Genomic DNA, 17,917 nt, shown 5'->3' on the forward strand with positions numbered 1-17,917 from the left:
AGGAGAGATAACTTGCCAAGACAGTTACATAAAATCAGTATGATTACATGTCAGTAATATTTTCTTAGCTGTTTTTGGCTGGTCTGCTACATTAGATGCTGCAACTATTCTGCTACAAGCACCTGATCACAGGTGTTTTAGATGTTGATCACAGATCCCCTCAAAGAGATAAGAGTTTCAAAAAACACTGCACTTTTGAAGTAAAGAGGCACACTCCTTAGCATATGAACTTGCAAAATAAATTTGCATTAATTTAATCCTATGTATGCTTATAGAAATACATTTCTATTTAGTAGTTTTGTAGAAGGAAGTCCAGGACACACGAGCTACTTTAGCAATCAAGTCGAGACACTGAAAACAGAATTGCAACATCTGCATTTAACATACAGAATTAATCATTTAATGCATAAAAACTACATGCAAACAGGCTTAACTGTGTGTAAGCCCTAGCTATGTTTCCTAATTGTGTTTTCTTCAGAACACATCCTATTAGGAAAGGAGGCACACAGTCGTCCCATTTTAAAACGTGTCTGTGCATCTCCATTTAACTGCAGGACTGGAAATAAAGGAAGGAACATCCCTTCCAGCATCACCTGCTGACTTCCACCCTCAACAGCGTGGCAGAGAAACACACAAACCACCATCATCATCTAAAAAAAATGTTTTAGCTCCTTTCTAACACCAGTGTATCTAACCTATTTCTGTCGATCCCTTGAACGAATACTACTTCTGCACTCGTTATGCCAGGATCACTATACAACCGACCAAGAAATCTGAACAAAAGCTGAACTGACCACTCGCCACCACTCCCACATTCTCTTCTGAATAAAGCAGGGCCCTTATCTAGCATACTGCTCTCCTTCCCACCCCACCATTACCGCCTCTATTTGACATTCAGCAGAATTCACTCGAGAGAAGAATCTCTGTATTTTTCAGAGTTAAAACATTGAATTGTCACGGTTCAGTGAAGGACCACTCCACTCAGCCAACCCAGCAAGGGGATGGATGGCATTTGCTACTTTGCTAGCATGACCTTATCTTTGGATACCACATTTACCTATTTCACAGGAGAACTTACTAGGTATTTGAACACAGAACAGTATCTCCTTCTTGGACAGATGGACAGACAGTTAAAACCCACAGAGTTCCAAGATTACAGTATTTTATACAAACCTATTCAACTGACACACAAGGTATTTTTAAACCCCTCTAAAACTGCAGAAGATTGCATAATTACGTGGGAGCTAACTTTTCCACCCAATACTCCCCAGATTCTGTACTGTAAGTTATAACAGCAAAGCTGCATTAAAAAGCTTCTGCCTTCTCATTATAAAGGTTTTGAATGCACTGTTTTCAAAGGCTATGTCCTGTACTTGCATACTTTCCTCACTTACTGCCTCAGTCCCTCGGTGAAGTCCCACTACTCTAACAAACGGGAAAACTGATCGCAAGGGCTAACAACGCACCCTTCTCAGCTCAGGAATCCGCCCCCCACCCCCCCCCACCCCGCACAGTTGCAACCTTGATTCGGGAGCAAAACTGCCCGCAGCTTTCCCCTTGCCCTAGGCTCCGCTGTTAGCCGGCCTCAGGGCCCGCCGGAACACACCCACCCCGCAACGAAACCCCGAGCGAGCTGCCGGGCATCCTGCAAACAGCCCTTCGCCCCCTCCATCCCCCGTGCGTTTCTCGTCGCTATGGAAAAGCGGTAGATTAAGGCACGTTTAACCTCGAACGCCCAACGCCGCTGCTGGAAAGGGGAAAACAACAAGAGGAGCGACGTCCATTACCCCACGCCTCGAAGGGAGGGGAGGCTGCCCTGGCACAGCGTCAAGCTTTGGGGCAGCCCGGAGCTTCCCTGCACCGCGAACACCCTTGGCTTCCCCCGGCAGCCGGCTCGGGGCAGACCTGCCCCGAGCCGGCTGCCGGGGGAAGCCAAGGGTGTCTCCGGGGCGGCGGGGAGACACCCGCGGGCCACCTTCCCCGTGAGGGGAGACAGCCCAAAGGCCGGCCCCGGCTGAGGGGCAGCGCCCAGCCGCCCGCCAGCCGTCCCTCTCCTCACGGCGGCGCCCGCCGGACCAACGGTCACCCCCTCCCAACGGCCGCCCCCCACACACACACCTTCCCCTCAACGGTCGCCCCCCTCGCTCACCGGCGTAGAAGCGGATGAGGCAGCCGGTCTCCGAGTCCATGCCTTCCTCCTGCACCCGCCACAGGTCCCGGAAGCCCAGCTGGGAGAGGTAGTCGTTCTGGATCTGCAGCGGCTTCTCATGGGCCTCCAGCCGCCGGCTGGTCTCCCCGTGGAGTTGCACGTACAAGGCGGGCGGCCCCGGCGGCGCGGCCCCCGCCGGTAGCTCCCGCCCGCCGGCCGCGCCCGCCGGCGCCCCCCCTGCCCGCCCCGGGGGCAGCTCCCCTGGGCAGGGGGGGCCCCGACCCGGCCCGGCACCTGCCTCCACCCCGTCGGGGGGCACCGGCTCCACCTCCAGCTCCTCCGAGGAGGACGAGCCGCCGCCGCCGCCGCTGCTGTAGGGATCTAGCCGGTCGGAGACGCTCTCGGCGCTGGGGCTGAAGCTCTCGGTGTCGGAGCCGGCCGGCCCCAGCTCCCCCAAGAGAGAGGGGCAGGAGAGCGGCGGCCCCGCCAGGTACAGCTCGGCCGGCGGCGCCCCGGGGCTGAGGTCGGAGGGCGCCGGGCTCGGCCGGCCGCCGGCCAAGTCCCTCTCCTCGGCGCTGCCGCCCAGCGGCAAGAGGCCGGGCCGCGCCGCTTCCCCGCAGTCTCCTCCGGCCAGCTCGCTCCGCGTCCCCCGCCGGCTCCTCGGTTTCTCCTCCGGCTGCGGCCGCTGCCCCTCCGCCGCCGGCTCGGGCGACGCCTCGGCGGGGGTCGTCACCGCCGCCGCCGGCTCGGGCGGGGGCTGCTGCGGCGGCGCGCCCGCCTTGCCCAGCACCCGCACCACGCTGCTGCCGCCCCGGTGGCCGAGCTGCTGTAGCCGGGCAGCCACCTCGGCCGCCGTCGTCTCCAGGGTGCAGAGCACCGGGCGCAGGTAGCAGTTCATGTGGCGCTCGTAGACGTGGACGCAGCCCCGCTGCAGGTCCCGCCGCACCCAGTCCCGCTCCGGGGGCTGCAGGGGCTGCAGCTGCCGGGGCGGCTTCAGCAGCAGCGCTTTCCTGTCCAGGCTGCGGGTGCCCAGCGAGGCGGCGGGGGCAGCGGCGGCAGGCGAGGAGGCGGCGGCGGAGAGGTTCCTCTTCAGCCTCCCCCGCCGCAGCAGCAGTGAGTTGGCGTTGCCGGCCCCGCCGGGGGCCGCCGGCGTCCCGCCGGCCGCCAGCGCCGCGGGGGGTGCGAAGCCGCCGGCTCCCCCTCGCCTCCGCCGCGGGCCGCCGGGTCCTTTGCCGTCCAGCTGCCCGCCGCCGCCCGACGGATCCACGCCACTCTCCGCGCCGGCCGCTGCCTGACTCCTCCTGCCCGGGGAGCCGTTCTCCGCCGGCTCCCCCCGACCGCCGACCGCCGCCGGGGCTTCTCTCGCTCGCTGTTGCGCGGGCTCCATCGCCCGCGGGGCCGGGGATGCCGCCGCCGCCCTGCTGGGAGCGCCGATCGGCGGCCCGCCGCCGCCTCGCCGGGGGAGGGGGAGCGGAGCGCGGCGCCGCGTGCCGGGGGGGGATTACGTAGCAGCGGGCAGCATTCCGCCGGTGCCCTCGCGCCGCGCGCCCGGCTCAGCCCCGCGCCCCAGCTGTCGCGAGCGCCATTAGGCAGGCAGGGAGCTAGTGAGCCGCCCGCCGCCGCACCCCGCGCGCCCGCGCTGCGCGCCTCATGAATATTAAGCAGCACCCGCCTCGCCGCCGACAGGGACTGCCGTCCGAGGGAGGCTCGCGAGGGGTGACGCCACCGCTCGCGCGGCGAGGCGGGGCCGGGATGATAAACACAACGTGACGGCGCCGGGGGGGCGCGGGGGACGCTGGGAAGTGTAGTCCGCAGCCGCCTGCTCGCTCGCCCGGCGACTACAAGTCCCGGCAGCGCCTGCGCCCGGCCCCGCCGGCTTCCCGCTGCGCTATGGGCTCCCTTCTGTCCGTCCAGCGCCCCCGGGGCGGCCGGTCCCCGGTCTTTTTCCCAGCAGGGGGGTGTGGGTGTGAGTCCCGCCCGCCCTGGGGTGCGTTACGGCCCTACCCGTGAACGGCCGGCCGGCTTCCCTTCCGCCGCCGCGCCGCCTCCGAGGGCCGGTGGGAGAGCCCGCTGAGCGCCCGGGCGGGAGGCCGGAATATGCTGTAAGTCAGGCCGCTCGCCCTGGCTGACCCCGGGGAGGCGCCCACAATCTCTTCTAAAATCATTCCAGGACTTTGTCCCGCGCTCGATATTCCTTAAGTCTTGTCAGAAGATTTCCCAGAAGCAGCTGATGAAGGGAAGCAGTGCGGCCCGGAGCGCTGGCCACGAGAGCTGTGCGCGGTCACCCTTGTGCGACGCCTCGCTGGGGACCTCGGTGCTGGGCAGTAGCCACCGGCCAAGGGCCACCCGGCAGCCTACGCGCAACGCTGTCACAGGTCCAGTGACCACCGTACCCGTCCCACTCTTCCCCACCTGAGGTGTTCTCCCCGTTGGCTCTCGGCGCAGAACCCAAGCACTCAGGCTGAGCAAGCTTGTCATCTGAGGAGGGAGATGATCTCTTCAGATCCAAGATGGAGAGAGACAGGGAAACATGTCTGGAAAATCTATCTACACGCACCCCCCAAGAAGGAGCTGCTTTGTGACACTCACAGAAAGTGTCAGTGCTATTAGTCTGGCACTGTATTTCAGGGACTAAACTTACTGAAAATACTACCTGAAAGTTGCTTAGAAGCAGCCATTAAATGGCAACATTTTTCCCCAAAAAGTGTTACTTTAAATGAATTACCACAAAGAAAAATTGCAATCAGATAAATTCAATGAGCATTGTTAAAGTGTGAGTTTCCATACTGTAAGGACACCATACTATGGTATTTATTCAGAGAGATCTCTTATGCTCCTGGGGATGTTTTAGCTGAGTAATGCCAGTTGGATAGGGCTGTAACTGCCTGAGTTCTTTCCTTTTTAATACATTTTCTAAAATCACAGTGAAACATCTTGCCAGATATTCATCAAAAATGCTATAGACTGCAATAAAGTAGGAGTTCTGGGCAATTAACCAGTTACGTCAATGTTAGGGGAGATAAATCATTGAAAACCCTGAGATAAACTCTTAGTGAAACATTATTTTTAGTTGGTGGGTTTTTTTAGTGCATACATATAATGTATGAACCATAAATAAACCAGAACCATAATAAAACTGCAGTTTACCTCTCCTAATAAAACAGTCCTCCACACTTCCACATTACTATCTTCATACCCTGTACAAGCGAAATACATCACAGAAAACAGAGGTATTCCCCAAGGAACTTGCAATGGAAATGTGGGATTACCTTTTAAAAGTTTTTGTAACAGCGAAGCTGATGTTTTACCTTTATATGGAAACCGTCCGTTTTCTGAACAGAACAATCTGTAAATTAATTATGGTCTGACCGTGCAGTTTGCTGGCCCGTATCTGGGGTTGCAATCACCAGCAAGAGCGTCTCTGGAATTCCTGCTGCACGAGAGAGCCAGGACCACGTCCAGAGCACGGACTGACAGAAGATGACGGCAGCACTTGGCCATTAAAGGCTTAAACTGGTGCCCAAAGCCTCCTTTGACAGTAGCAGCATGCAGCAGAAGTACAGCACTGAGTATATTGAGCTGTGGTTCTGGCTACTTCGTACGTTCTGGTTTATTTCTACTGCTTTGCACCACCCTCACGCCACCTACTTCATGAAAGTTACTCCAGGTCTCCTGATGTAAATGTGTGAGAGAAATGTTCTGTGTGCAAACACGGACACACTCAGAAGGAGACAGCAAGCTCTAGGGACATTCATTATTGTAACAGTAATACTTGGAATAAAAGAGAGTTTCTAGAAAACAGTTTCCAGCCCTTCTCTTCTTTGGAGAAGCTCTACTTTTCTCACATTGTTCAAATACCTGAATGTTCATGCACACACAGGAAAAACCCAGAACACAGAGATTCTCCGATGTTACTTAGGAACACAGAACCGAAGAGAGGTCTCCTGGGACATCCAGTTTTCTCCCTTGTGGCCGGAGATACTGCATCCAATGTGTTAGTGAGATCCCCCTAACATGGTAGATAAACAAGGTGAACATTTTGAAATGAGCTGAGACGATTTGTCCTCTGCCCTAACTGGAGGGCTGTCCCAGGGCCACCCTGCCCTCGCTGTTGGGACTTTCCTTCCAATTTTCAGTCTGAATTTTACACACGGGTAGTCTATACCCGTCATTGCATTGCCCTTTGACTCAAATAGGGTGTTTTTTTAATAACTCCAGAGTGTTTACCCCCCAAAGCACTTATAGGCAGACTTTGTATTCTCTCTTTGATAGACTAAACACGCTCTTTCTGTCTCCTGTGGTGAGATAGTCCACGCAGTGTAGGAGCATGCAGTTAAGGTCATTTAAATAACCTTGGGTCAGATCCTCCGTGGGGTGGACTGGTGTAGCTCCGGCTCTGGATTTACACCACAGCTTTCCAAGTCTGCACAGAGCAGCCGCTGTCTGCGATACAAACACCGAGAAGTGGCCGGGGACTGAGCTGACCTCGCTCTCCTGCTTGCCCGGCTAACTCATCACTGCCAGTTGCCTTCCTAATTAAGGGCTTCATGCAATTAAAAAACAAAGTAGCAGTACTGAAGTCCCGAGGGTGGAAAAATTGTTGGATTTATCACTGCTCTGTGAAATTTGTTGAAGAGCAGAAGGACTGCAAGGAGGCTCCCAGCATCCTGTGAGCCCTGAGTTGCACCACGAGGGAAAAAGGGACCGCGCTGTCGCTCTGCATAGAAGGTGGCAGTTTCCGTAGTGACCCAGCATCTCCACGTGTTAGTGGTACCAAGCCTGGTTATTTTTGCTTTATGCAGGGAAGTGTGCTTGAAATCTGCGAGTATGTGCATATTTAAATTGAACTCTCCGACTTATGAGAAAACTATGCTGTTCTCTGTTTCCCAGTAACTGATAGATACTCTTAAACTCTCCTGGAACTGTGAATTTTGATAGGGATTAACTGCTGTTGTGAGACATGGGAACAGAGTTTATGAAATTGATGTTTGTCAGGAGGAAGGGGAAGGGTGAAATTTCTAAAGTTTTATTGATGACGGCTGTTTGGAAGACAGGTAAAATGAAACAGGATGGTTTGCAATCTGCAGTTTTCCAACCATAACCCGGCAATCTTGAAGAGGATTTTTCTGATTATAGGAGCTGTCCACAAAAAATAAGGGAATAAAAAGTAATTTATCACAGATTACTATGAAAAGGACTCCATACCAACACTCTTTATAATGAACAAATTATACACTACCACAGACAGTGTCAGGAAAATGCCAGAACATCTTGAAATCACAAGATGACTTTTGTGGATGATTACACCCAGAGTTACTGGAGCCAGAGGGTCCCCTGAGCACCAGAGCAGACCAAAGCTTAGCTGAAATCCTCACAGAGGCCGGAGCTGTTGCGATCTTCGCTGCCTACATCTCTGACGGCAGCTACTACAGGTACGGCAGGAGCCATCAGGCCGCCGTACGCAACCGTGGAGCTGCCTCAGTAACTGCGGTGGTGCTTGGAGTGTGTTAACCCCTCCTCAGCTTCTTCTGAAATCCGCCTGCCCTGATTCTCACAAATTCCTGTAAAGCCTTCGGGGATACACTGTGCCTTTCTCAGATGTTTCTACAAGGGAAGGGACAGATTATGGGCATCGGCTGATGTCCGTGGTTTTCCTTACTCTTTCATTGTGAATGTAGAGGAGAGGACCAGGTCCATCTTCGATTCACATCACTGCCAGTCCTGTTCTGTTCTTTGTTAACATTATACCACTTCACGTAACCCCTTGGGTTAGCTGCAGTTAATATTTTGCTGGGCAGTTCAGTGCCGGCTTACTGGTACTGTCTAATTTTTCTGAAACATCTGCTGCGATGGGATAGTACAAAGAGCACAGAGTCTTTGTAGCCTCAGTTTTACCATGAACTATACTCAGAGATAATTTTTTTTAATTATATCAAATATGCAATGATTACCTGGTTTGGGTTTTGTTTTCAAAGATACCAAGTCAGAATAGTATGCCCTCATTAAACAGGAATTGCTTAATCCCCAGTCCTTGACTACATCAAACTTGACTGACAAGTCAGTTCTGGATCAAAAGTTGATGAGTGCTGAGAAATAGTACTGTGGGAAAGATTATATTTATACTTTCTCTGCTATAAGTCATCATCGATGGTGCTGTTAAATGTTCATTTGTGTTTTAAGAAGGTATGAATCAGTGATTTCAGTCAACATGCAAAAGTGGGAAGGGAGCTTAGAAAGAAGGAATTTAATGTCCTTCAACCCTGCAAAATGTTAGGGAGCTTACTCAGCTCTCTTCTTTAGTAGCCTGTTTTTCTAGTAAGGGAGAATTTCCCTACAGACAAGGAAGCAAGAGACTTATTTCACTGTCAAAATGCTGAAGCAAAAGACAAAACATTTGCCACTGTACAAGTAATTCAAAGACCAGGATATGGATGAGCCAAGGGGCCATTTCAAATTAAACAATATAATAATATCCTCTTTTGTAAAGAGAAATGGCATGGTATCATATGGAAGCTGGTCCTAAAATAATACTTACTTTTATCTGTAGGGATTAATTTCATTTTGTAAAATGCTAGGTGTGCACCTGTACCCCTCATCCACATGTGCAATTGTCACAACTGTAGGAGTAAATTGGATATGGAGATGATAAGGAACTGAAAATTTACGTTGATTGCTGCTCCAGCTGTGAGCTAAAGCACAACATTATGTATATGTTCCATGCTAGTTGTGCTCATCTTGGCGTGTAAGGCCTTCAGTGTAGGAAAGCATTTAAGATGGTGCTTATTCAAGGAAACTCTTAAGTTTAAATGCGTTCTTAGGTTGATCATATGATTAAGAACTATTCTTGAACTGGTAAGTTTCCATTCATCAATGCCTGAAATAGAATTAGGCTGTAAACTATTTTACAGTTGCCCTGGTGTTTATATATTCATGAACACTGGAATCGCATTACCCAGAAGGTTATTTGTACCTACAGCCCCCTAAATAATTTTCAGCAAGGATTGATCTGTATTTCTGATTCCAAAGCCACTTCCATACAAGTAGCATCGACACCACTACATGTTCTCCAGCAGTGCACCTCAAAACATTTTACAAATGTGGGTAAGCGTAACTATTTCTATATTACGAAGAGACAAGAGGAGAGGCAAGTACCTCCTTGGCTGCACATGAAGTCCTTCTCAAGGCAATGGGCAGAGCTCAGGTCCCCGTGTCCCGAAACTGGGGCACCAGGCTCTGAAGCTTCCTTCTTGCTGAATGAAAGCCCTGTCCCAGCTTCTTCTGGGCGGTGGGGCTGGAGGTGGGTGCAGAATCCTGTTGTTACCGTTCTTTGACTGACACGCAGTGTTACTTGCTGGCAGTCCATGGCCACTTAAATTTCAGTTTCTTGTAGCACTAACCCATACTGTTTTGAGCGAGGTGAGGTTTTCCTAAGCCATCATCATCAGCGTGATGTAGAGATCCTTCGATTACACAAATGTTTTCGGTTGTGACACGCACAGGCCGTGTTATGTTAGCATCGCAGTGGAACAGCTGGGAGGATCTTAGCAATTTTGGAGTTTCTTGTCCAAACTTCTTGTTCCTGTCATGTATGAAGAAGGCAATTCGCAGAAGCAAATAGCAGCTTCTCCATTGCTGTTCTTCAAGGTAATGAGCAGCTGACACTGAGTTAACCGTCCGGCTGAAAGCCACGTGCAGGGAGACAAATTTGAGAAAAAGAAACACCAGCTTTGTTACCCGGGTTGATCACAGGTCTGTGTTAGATAGTCTAGTGTCATATTAAAAACTGTATTAAAATTAAAGCAGTACGTTACAGATTTTGTTTTTAATTTGTGTTGCTACTAATTGCAAAGCCAGACCTCGTAATTGCCAGTAGACTCAGCAACCTCTATACACTAATCCTCTTACTGCGTCTTCGGCTCTTCCATTTTAAGCTACGTGTTTTGTTTGTGTTGTGGTTTTTTTTTTAAAGAAAAAGAGTTTCATTGACTGTTAGATATTAATGCACAAAAAGATTCTCTTCCAGAACTTTATAAATCCTTCCTTGTAATTATTTCTTTTTATCTTTCATGCTCATACGGCGTTTTAAGCCCTTTTTGGTTTAGAGCCCCACAACTCCTCGAGGTACAGTATTCATCACTACTGATAGAGATGGATTAATGTGGATTCATTAAGCTGCAGCCAACACGCTGACTCGAATGCAATAGTTTTACATAATATATAGCTCTAAATAGCATGTCTGGCATATTTGAAGTGACCTAGGAGATTCAGACATTTTTGGTATCAGCTTTTCATGGGGTTAGTCATCTCCCATTAATTCGCTTGTAAATATCTTAGAGGGCACTGTCTGTTGTTAAAAGGCTGTACATAAAGGCCTTTCATGCAAGACTGAGGATATGTTTCTGCGATACAGTAGGTTTGGCAACAAAGTTGGCTTGGGAAGTTCATGCCCCTACTCAATTGTATTTGCCGCTTCTGCACGGTGTGTTGCCCGCTCCAGTGTGCCAGTATGACTGGAGCTGCACTGTCAGCTGAGTAATGGAAATCCTCTGCATTAAAATGAATTATGCCTTAAGTATATCAGGTATTGCTTTAATACACCAAGAATCTATCACATAAATACATGTTATTTATTTGTGAATGGCATAAGCACTGAAGTGAGGATAGCGTAGTGGAATCTAAACTCTCAAAATATGTATTACTGATGATTTATCCGAGTACCGAGTGCTATCAACAGCTGCATCTACAGTAATTTACTGGAAGTATAAACAAAGATGCACATTATGCCCTTTGAAGGAACCTTTTTAACTTTATTTCTTCAACACCAAAGGTGTACCTTGTTAAGAGTAAACACAGAAATCCTCCAAGGAGACTAATAAAATAAAGCCTTATACAACTAAAATATTGGCAGGATCAACCTAGAAGTTAATACTAAAATAGCTCACTGTCACATGTGCAGCTCCCCAAGCAGCGCTCTCAGAAGGGCTTTCAGGAAATTGGCAGGGAACGTATCTGAGCTGTCTTTGATGAAAAGGACCAGAAGGAGTTAAATCTTGGGGAGCAGGTGTTTTCTTTTGCCAGCTACTACAGTGACAAAATGCCCGTTGACTTCCATGCAGGTGGCTGCATGTGAGTGTGCCTACCAAAAACGCTTAACATCTCCACATCTCCTTCCCTTGCCCACTCGCTCGGCCATTTCACCTGTGCCTGTGGAGTCATGGGGCTGTGCCATGCTGTTGCACGAGATTAAGGGAGCACTTAGTAATACCCTGGAACAATGGGAATGAGCCCGGTATTCGTGGGTGAGGCTAAACAAAACTTCCAGGAAAGTGAGTCCACCATTTGACCGACCGATCGTGTGGCTCCCCATGCAGTAACCCAGGTCTCGGTAAAGCCCCGCTGCTCCGTGCGCTTGGTCCATCTGTGCAGAAGCTGACCCAGGACGTGGGGGGAAGGAAGCCAGAGGAAAGGGGGAACAGCTAATATCTTAGCATCCAGATTTCGCTGAGGTGAAAACCTGCGTTAGATTTGCAGATGTTGGCCGGGGCATGGCAAACTCCAGTCACATGTATTTATTTGGCATCCAAACTGTTTCCGAGGCAGCAGCATCCTGCTTTTGGCTTTCCAGAGGAGTCCTCTGCCATTCTGTAAGTGCCAAGAACAGAGCTGAACGCTCTGTGAGACTCCACCTACTCCGGTCAGAGCAAGGATAAACCAGGTTCCCCAAACTGATGTGAATTCTCATTGCTAGAGCGGAATAAGCTCTTAATTTTCCTAAGCACATAAATGCCCAGGCACTGCCACTGGTAGCACACTCTCCAGGATATTCAGGGCCCATGACCTACCTATTCCACAAATCAAGACATGTCTTGTTGTTGAAATATTCATTGGCCTCTTGAGAAGACAGGCGATGAACATGTGAAAACCCATCAGTGGCCCCCGCGCAGCTGGGAAATGCCGCGCTTTGGAAGTCAGCTGGATTTTTAGGAACGTTGCTTCTGCCAGCAGAAAACAGGTAAGTTGTTTTTCATAATAGTATCACAAACTTCAGCTTCCACCTACCTGACACTTCTCTTTGCCACACCAAAGAGATCAGTCCTGCACCAGTGGCGGGTCTGGGATTCAATACTGCCAGGGACCGAAGCTTTCAACCACACATTTTCTGACAAAGGTGCCTCCTGGAGCACATGGGGAAGGTTTTCCTTGCAGAGTTGAAGAGGCGGAGGGAGGGAGCTAGCTTGGTACCTGTGACCGTGAGCTGTCAGGCTTTTAAAAAAACCCCAGGCGCAGTGATGTTTTCTCCATGTGGTTGGTCTATAGTATAGCAAGTAAGACCTAGCCGTAGAGCTCTTCTCCACAGTGTTTGCAGATGGGCTGCTGGCAGGGCTCACATCTGTCATGACTTAGCACAGCTGGGCTGCACTTATTTCTGTGCGATAGCCACTTATTTTGTGTCCTACCATTCTTGGCTGCCCTTTTATATTTTTCTCCTTGTCACATACCATGCTGTACAAGGAACCTGCAATGGATTCTTAAGTGATTGGTGGAAAACCATTTACCACATCGTTCCCCCACGTGGTGGCATTGCTTGCAAAAAGTATCCGCTCGTTCCCAGTGTGTGACGCTTTGTTTTCAGGTGCTTTAGCCAGAGCTCTGCTGCCTTGAGGGAGCATTTACCTTCAGACATGTCTGCTCTTCATCGCTTACTCTAAGAATGAATTTTCTTCCAAATCAGATGGACCATGTAGCTCTCCAAAACCAGCAGCCAGACTCAGGAGCTCTCAAGGGAGCTGTGCAGGAACATGCAGAAAGCAGCGTCTAGAAAAGCTCTGCTGTCTCCCCTCCTGTTGTCAGTGGCATGGACCAGCTGTCAAAGAAAGTGGTCACGCTGCTCCGGAGTCACCATGGAGTGACATGGGCCAGGCAGGTACAAAGGCAGGCTGCTCCACGACCAATGTGTACCCCTGAAGGGATGCATGGACTGAAGGAAGCCAAGGAATTCCGAAAGCCTCTACACGAGACTTAGAATGAACACGTCTCATTGCAGAGGGGAGGCATTGGTAAGTAAAGTGCATTACGGCGGGTGACCTCTGGACCTCCTCTGGAGGTCATCCTTCTCAGAGCAGGACAAACGTCAAAGTGAGATCACATCGCCCAGGGCCTTGTCATGCACAAAACCCACGTGAGGCAAGACTTGACAGGCTGAAATTAGCAGTCTGAGTCACAGGGCAAGAAACTGGTTGCCCACGTGGTCACTGTCGAACGAGTGGAACGACAAATTATTAAATACCTAACCAAAGGCTCTGTTTTTTTGTAAGAGTTGAGATATAGACATGACTTGTAAATAATTTGTAAGATTTCCTACCTATATCTTTTCAGGAATATAAGCGGATTAGACTACTGGTCCTTCCAGATGGTGTCCTGTTGCAAAGTGGTCGTTGCCCCGCACGTCAAGGAAAGATTCAAGGAGCGTGATGGTGGATGGTGTGGGACAACCAGCCTCAGAAACCTTTTCCCAAAATGGCAGGGGTTGGACGCTGGCTTCTTCCCAGAAGCACGAGAGTGTAAATCCCTTCCAAAGCTCTTTTTTATTTTTATGTATGTATTACCAATCCTCTTTTGACTCCTGCTAAGATTTTGGTTGTGATGATGCTAGGAAGGAAGGGGTTTGGCTGAGTAATATCACGTTGTGCAAAAAAAGTATTTGCTATTTATCGGTTTTAAATGTGTCCCTTTTCAGCTTCATTGAATATTCCCTTGTGTTTATACTGTGGCAGGGAAACAAGCAGCATGTATTTATGAGCGGATTTGCTGGGCAGGGGCTGGGATTGTCTTCCCACTGCTTCAAACCAGGGGAAATCACAAGAGAGTAGAATAAGCAAACTGAGGGTTCTGGTTAATCAAACTCAATAGTAATTTGCAACAAAAGGAAAATCTTGAACAATTTCTTTGGAAAATTAGTCCTTATAATGCACCAAAGATTTTTTTAAACACCCCTTCCCCCGCCCTATTTTCCTTCCAGGAATGATTCAATACAATTTCTTACTATAAGACAAAAATCAAGCAAACACCCTAACCCTAACCCTTTGTTCCAGCTGTAAAACAGACACGAGAACATCCCTTATTAGAGGGGCTAAGGAAGTACCTGATCCTTTTTTCCTTCTTGTAAAAGTTGTTGGAAAGCAACCCCAACAATATCTTTATTAAAGTTTTGCTGGGAAAATTCCTTCTTTGGCAGGGGAAGGGTAATTGTGATAGCAAGCTGCTTCTGTTCCCAAATTCCCTGATGTGCTGGGGTCATGTCACATGTTTACACTCTGCTTTAACAAGGAATAACACCACGGGAAGAAGCGCTTATTTTTGGTGTCACTACATTTGAGCAGATGTTATGGGCTCAGAATTATCCCGGTACTTCAGCTGTAACATTGCATTATTCTCTAAGCTCCATTTCTTTGACTGAAACCGTTTTGTTGGAAGACACTGCTTTTTGTAAGCCTGTGCTTCTGCTCCTCCATATAGTAGAGCCTGGCAGCTACCTTCAGTAAGCAAAGTTATCTTTTTGGATTGCTTCTGTAGCGTGGCCACAAATCACATGGAATGTACAGCTGAACAAAACATGTTTTATAACATGGAGTATCTGCCCATGATAAGAATATCCAGCGTTTTAACAGAGGATCATTAGTGGCTAGGAGTAAATTGATAAATTATCAAGTTCTGCATATTTTAGTCAGTGTCCAAATAAACCACACTTGTGTAATGAAGGAATATCCTAGGTTCAGCATCCTCACAGTGCAGGTGAGTATCTCCATATATAACAATGTTGTGAAACAGAAAGGCACATCCTGCAGCTCCTGAATCACAGCTTTGAAATGCGTCATGACAATTATCTCATTTTGAGGCCAACGGTGATGAGCTCTGTCAGTGTGGCAAATAATTATAAGAAATACAGATCACTTGACTCATTTTTTCTTCCTGCCTTTGCCAAGTCTTGAAACATACGGTTTCCACCATCTGAAATGAACCTACTCTGTTCATTTACTGCATCACCTTGTGCTGGAGTTATGTTTATGAAAAGGGACTCTGCATTGTTAATTTAAAGTTAAACACTTTATGAAGAGGATACATAATTTAGAATGTGTAAATGAAGTTGAAAATAACTGAAAATAATGAGTCAAGCCAAGAAAACTGGCAGAGGAACTGGCCAAATCGTAGTTCAAACAACGTAAATCAGCTACTTAAGAAAGAGATGAATCATTTTCTTTTAAAATCCAGCCGAACACGCAAATCCTTATCTCTGTCACACAACGTCTGCCATGACTACTTTATGAACACACGTACACTTTGCTTGGCAAAGAGGCAGAATCTTTCACTACAATGTATAGCAAGATGAGGCAGCTTTGCCCTATCTCGGTAATTCGGTAGGGTTATAGCGAGAGGGGACTTGTTAAAATTTTATTGTTTTAGTAGCAGTGTTCTCCAGAGAAATACTAATAAATTTCCTACACTGTGACTGTCTAAACAGATTATCCAACAATTACGTATTAATTATTAATCACCCAGTGATTCAGAAGCCACCCCGTGGCTCTCTAGTGCAGCAACTCTACTGCTTTTGCAAGCTAATGATACGATTTTCCCAGTTGCGGCGTTGCAGCGCTCAACCAGACGGAAGGCTAATGGCAGAGGAAGCGATAAAGTTATAGGGATGCCCAAGGCTATACCTTGCCTTGCTTGGAGAAGGTTATGAAAAGTAACCTAAACAAATTCAGCAGGCAAAATACAGAAAACTAGTCAGATGACAGACTTTAACTGGAATTGGAGTGTGTTTTAAATGGTCTGTATAGGGATTAGTGGAAATACGTGAAAATAAACAAACAGGTAAAGGTCTTCCTCTCATGCATTCCCCAAGAACACCTTTTCTGACCCGATGTCTAAGTGACAAGCCTGAGAGCTGTGATTTGCATTATCTGTGCACGTTCTTGGCTGTACATGTTTACCGCACAGGAAAACAAGATTGATTTCTCATTCTTAAGCACATTTATAATGTCTGTGCAAATGAATGTAGGGCATATCCCGGCTAGATCAATATTTATGCAGCCTACTTTAGAAAGAGCAAGGGAGTTGCTTCAGAGCAGTGGGGGAGCTTCTCATTTCTTTTCTTACAGTTTCCTCTTTTGCCACTTTTCGGTTAAATTATTTTGCATAATACTCCATGCTCGCTGCCAATTAAAGGCAATTTTAACGAAGGGAGCCCCCCCTCATCCCTCTGAAGGGGCGAGATGCTGCTGGGTACAGGCAGCCGGAGGCTGTGCCCGCGATCCGGGAGCTGCTCGGGCGGAGGAAGGTGTGTGTCAGCTCGGGAAGCTGCGGGCCAGCGTGCGGTTACGGTGAGCTGTGCGAAGGCAGCGGTGATTTATGCCACCACCCGCCCTGCGGCGAGGGGACCTCTCCTCGCCGGCCTGCGGCGGAGCTGGTGGCTTCCTCCCCTCCCTCCACCCCCTTCAAGCCACTTGTCTTTGGCCTGTGGCTTTGCGCACGTCGCTCTGCTTCGCAAAAGAGCAAGCATTAATTACCCTAATTAAATCCAAGGGCAGGATATAAAATACTGGGGTTTATTTCATACTTTAAAGGTTCACCTCTTCGGCGCGTGCTTTCCCCATACCGCTTGTCACAGCTAATCTCTTTCATTTGTTTTGAAACAGAGCGGGGAGAGAGAACGGTACGTATAATAAAAGGCAGTAGTGAAAGATTAAGAAGAGCCAACCTCCCAGCAGTATGCCAGCATCCATGTTTAAAAGGATCCTCCTAAATAGCTGTTTTCTCGCAGCTCTGCTTTCATTTTCTTGGTGCTTAGGAGGAGGCAACTTCACCGACCCACAGACAGAGGCGGCCTCTCTGAATAATCTTTACTCTTTCTTCTGCCCTATTTAGCAGAAAATTCTTTTTTTTACCCTGATTTGAATAAACTCAGGGGCATTCAAATGCCCCTGGGGGTGTGGGTTCCTGCACAGCGGTGCATGTCTTTAGAAATGAATCGGGAGTTGAAGATCAGTAACTTTACAATAACCTGTGTCCTCTGTCCATCAATTTAATTCTCCATCCAATAAAATGGATGTATGTATTTATGTATGCATTTTACATACATCAAACATTCCCTGCAAGCATTATTTTCTTTCCTAAAGGGGCTCCACCATGATTCAGACATGACAAACTCTAGGCTATTAAGGCATCTTGATTTCCATGGCCGTACCACTGAAATGCAGCATTAGCAAATACAATATATTGAATGCCTCTGTTGTAAATAGTTCAATTTTTCTGAGTAACTAACTAGGCAATAAGAACCCTGTCACTTCTGTGTTGACAAAGTATCGTAGTTAGTGAGTAACTATAGAGATGTTTCCCTTATGCGTGACGTAATTATCAAAATGCCTTTCATTAGCTGGTGAAAATGTTAAGGCTCAAAGCGTAATTCCTAGACTGTAGTTCGCTGTTTGTAGCAGCATACAAATCAGAGCTGCACAGGCCAGCTATGCACCCACAGCTAAAAAGATTTTCTATGTATTTCTTCTTGCCAGCAGCCCCTTAGAAGCAAACCAGAGCATTTGAGGCCGCCCTCCAAAGCAAGCTTCAAATTCGGGCTGCCCCGGCACACAAGCAAGAGAAGAGACAACTGCAGACACATCCAGCGGCCGCAGCTACAGCAAGAGCCACAAATGACCTTGTTTCCCTTAAATCTCTAGCTACTGGAGTCCCGTGATGAGGCAAGGACTTGAA

The 17,917-nt window shown here is 48.7% G+C and overlaps 1 protein-coding gene across 1 annotated transcript in view; it reads right to left on the reverse strand.

Annotated features, from left to right (window-relative positions):
• Positions 1-3,874, reverse strand: part of PHLPP1 (PH domain and leucine rich repeat protein phosphatase 1) — a 142,305-nt gene extending 138,431 nt beyond the window's left edge. The window contains exon 1 of the mRNA XM_063326052.1: positions 2,150-3,874. Coding sequence (XP_063182122.1) covers positions 2,150-3,536 — 1,387 coding nt within the window. The 5' untranslated portion in view covers positions 3,537-3,874. The remainder of the gene's footprint in view (positions 1-2,149) is intronic.
• Between the last annotated feature and the right edge of the window lie 14,043 nt (positions 3,875-17,917).

Source organism: Chroicocephalus ridibundus, chromosome 2, assembly GCF_963924245.1.
Source record: "Chroicocephalus ridibundus chromosome 2, bChrRid1.1, whole genome shotgun sequence".
NCBI lineage: Eukaryota > Metazoa > Chordata > Aves > Charadriiformes > Laridae > Chroicocephalus > Chroicocephalus ridibundus.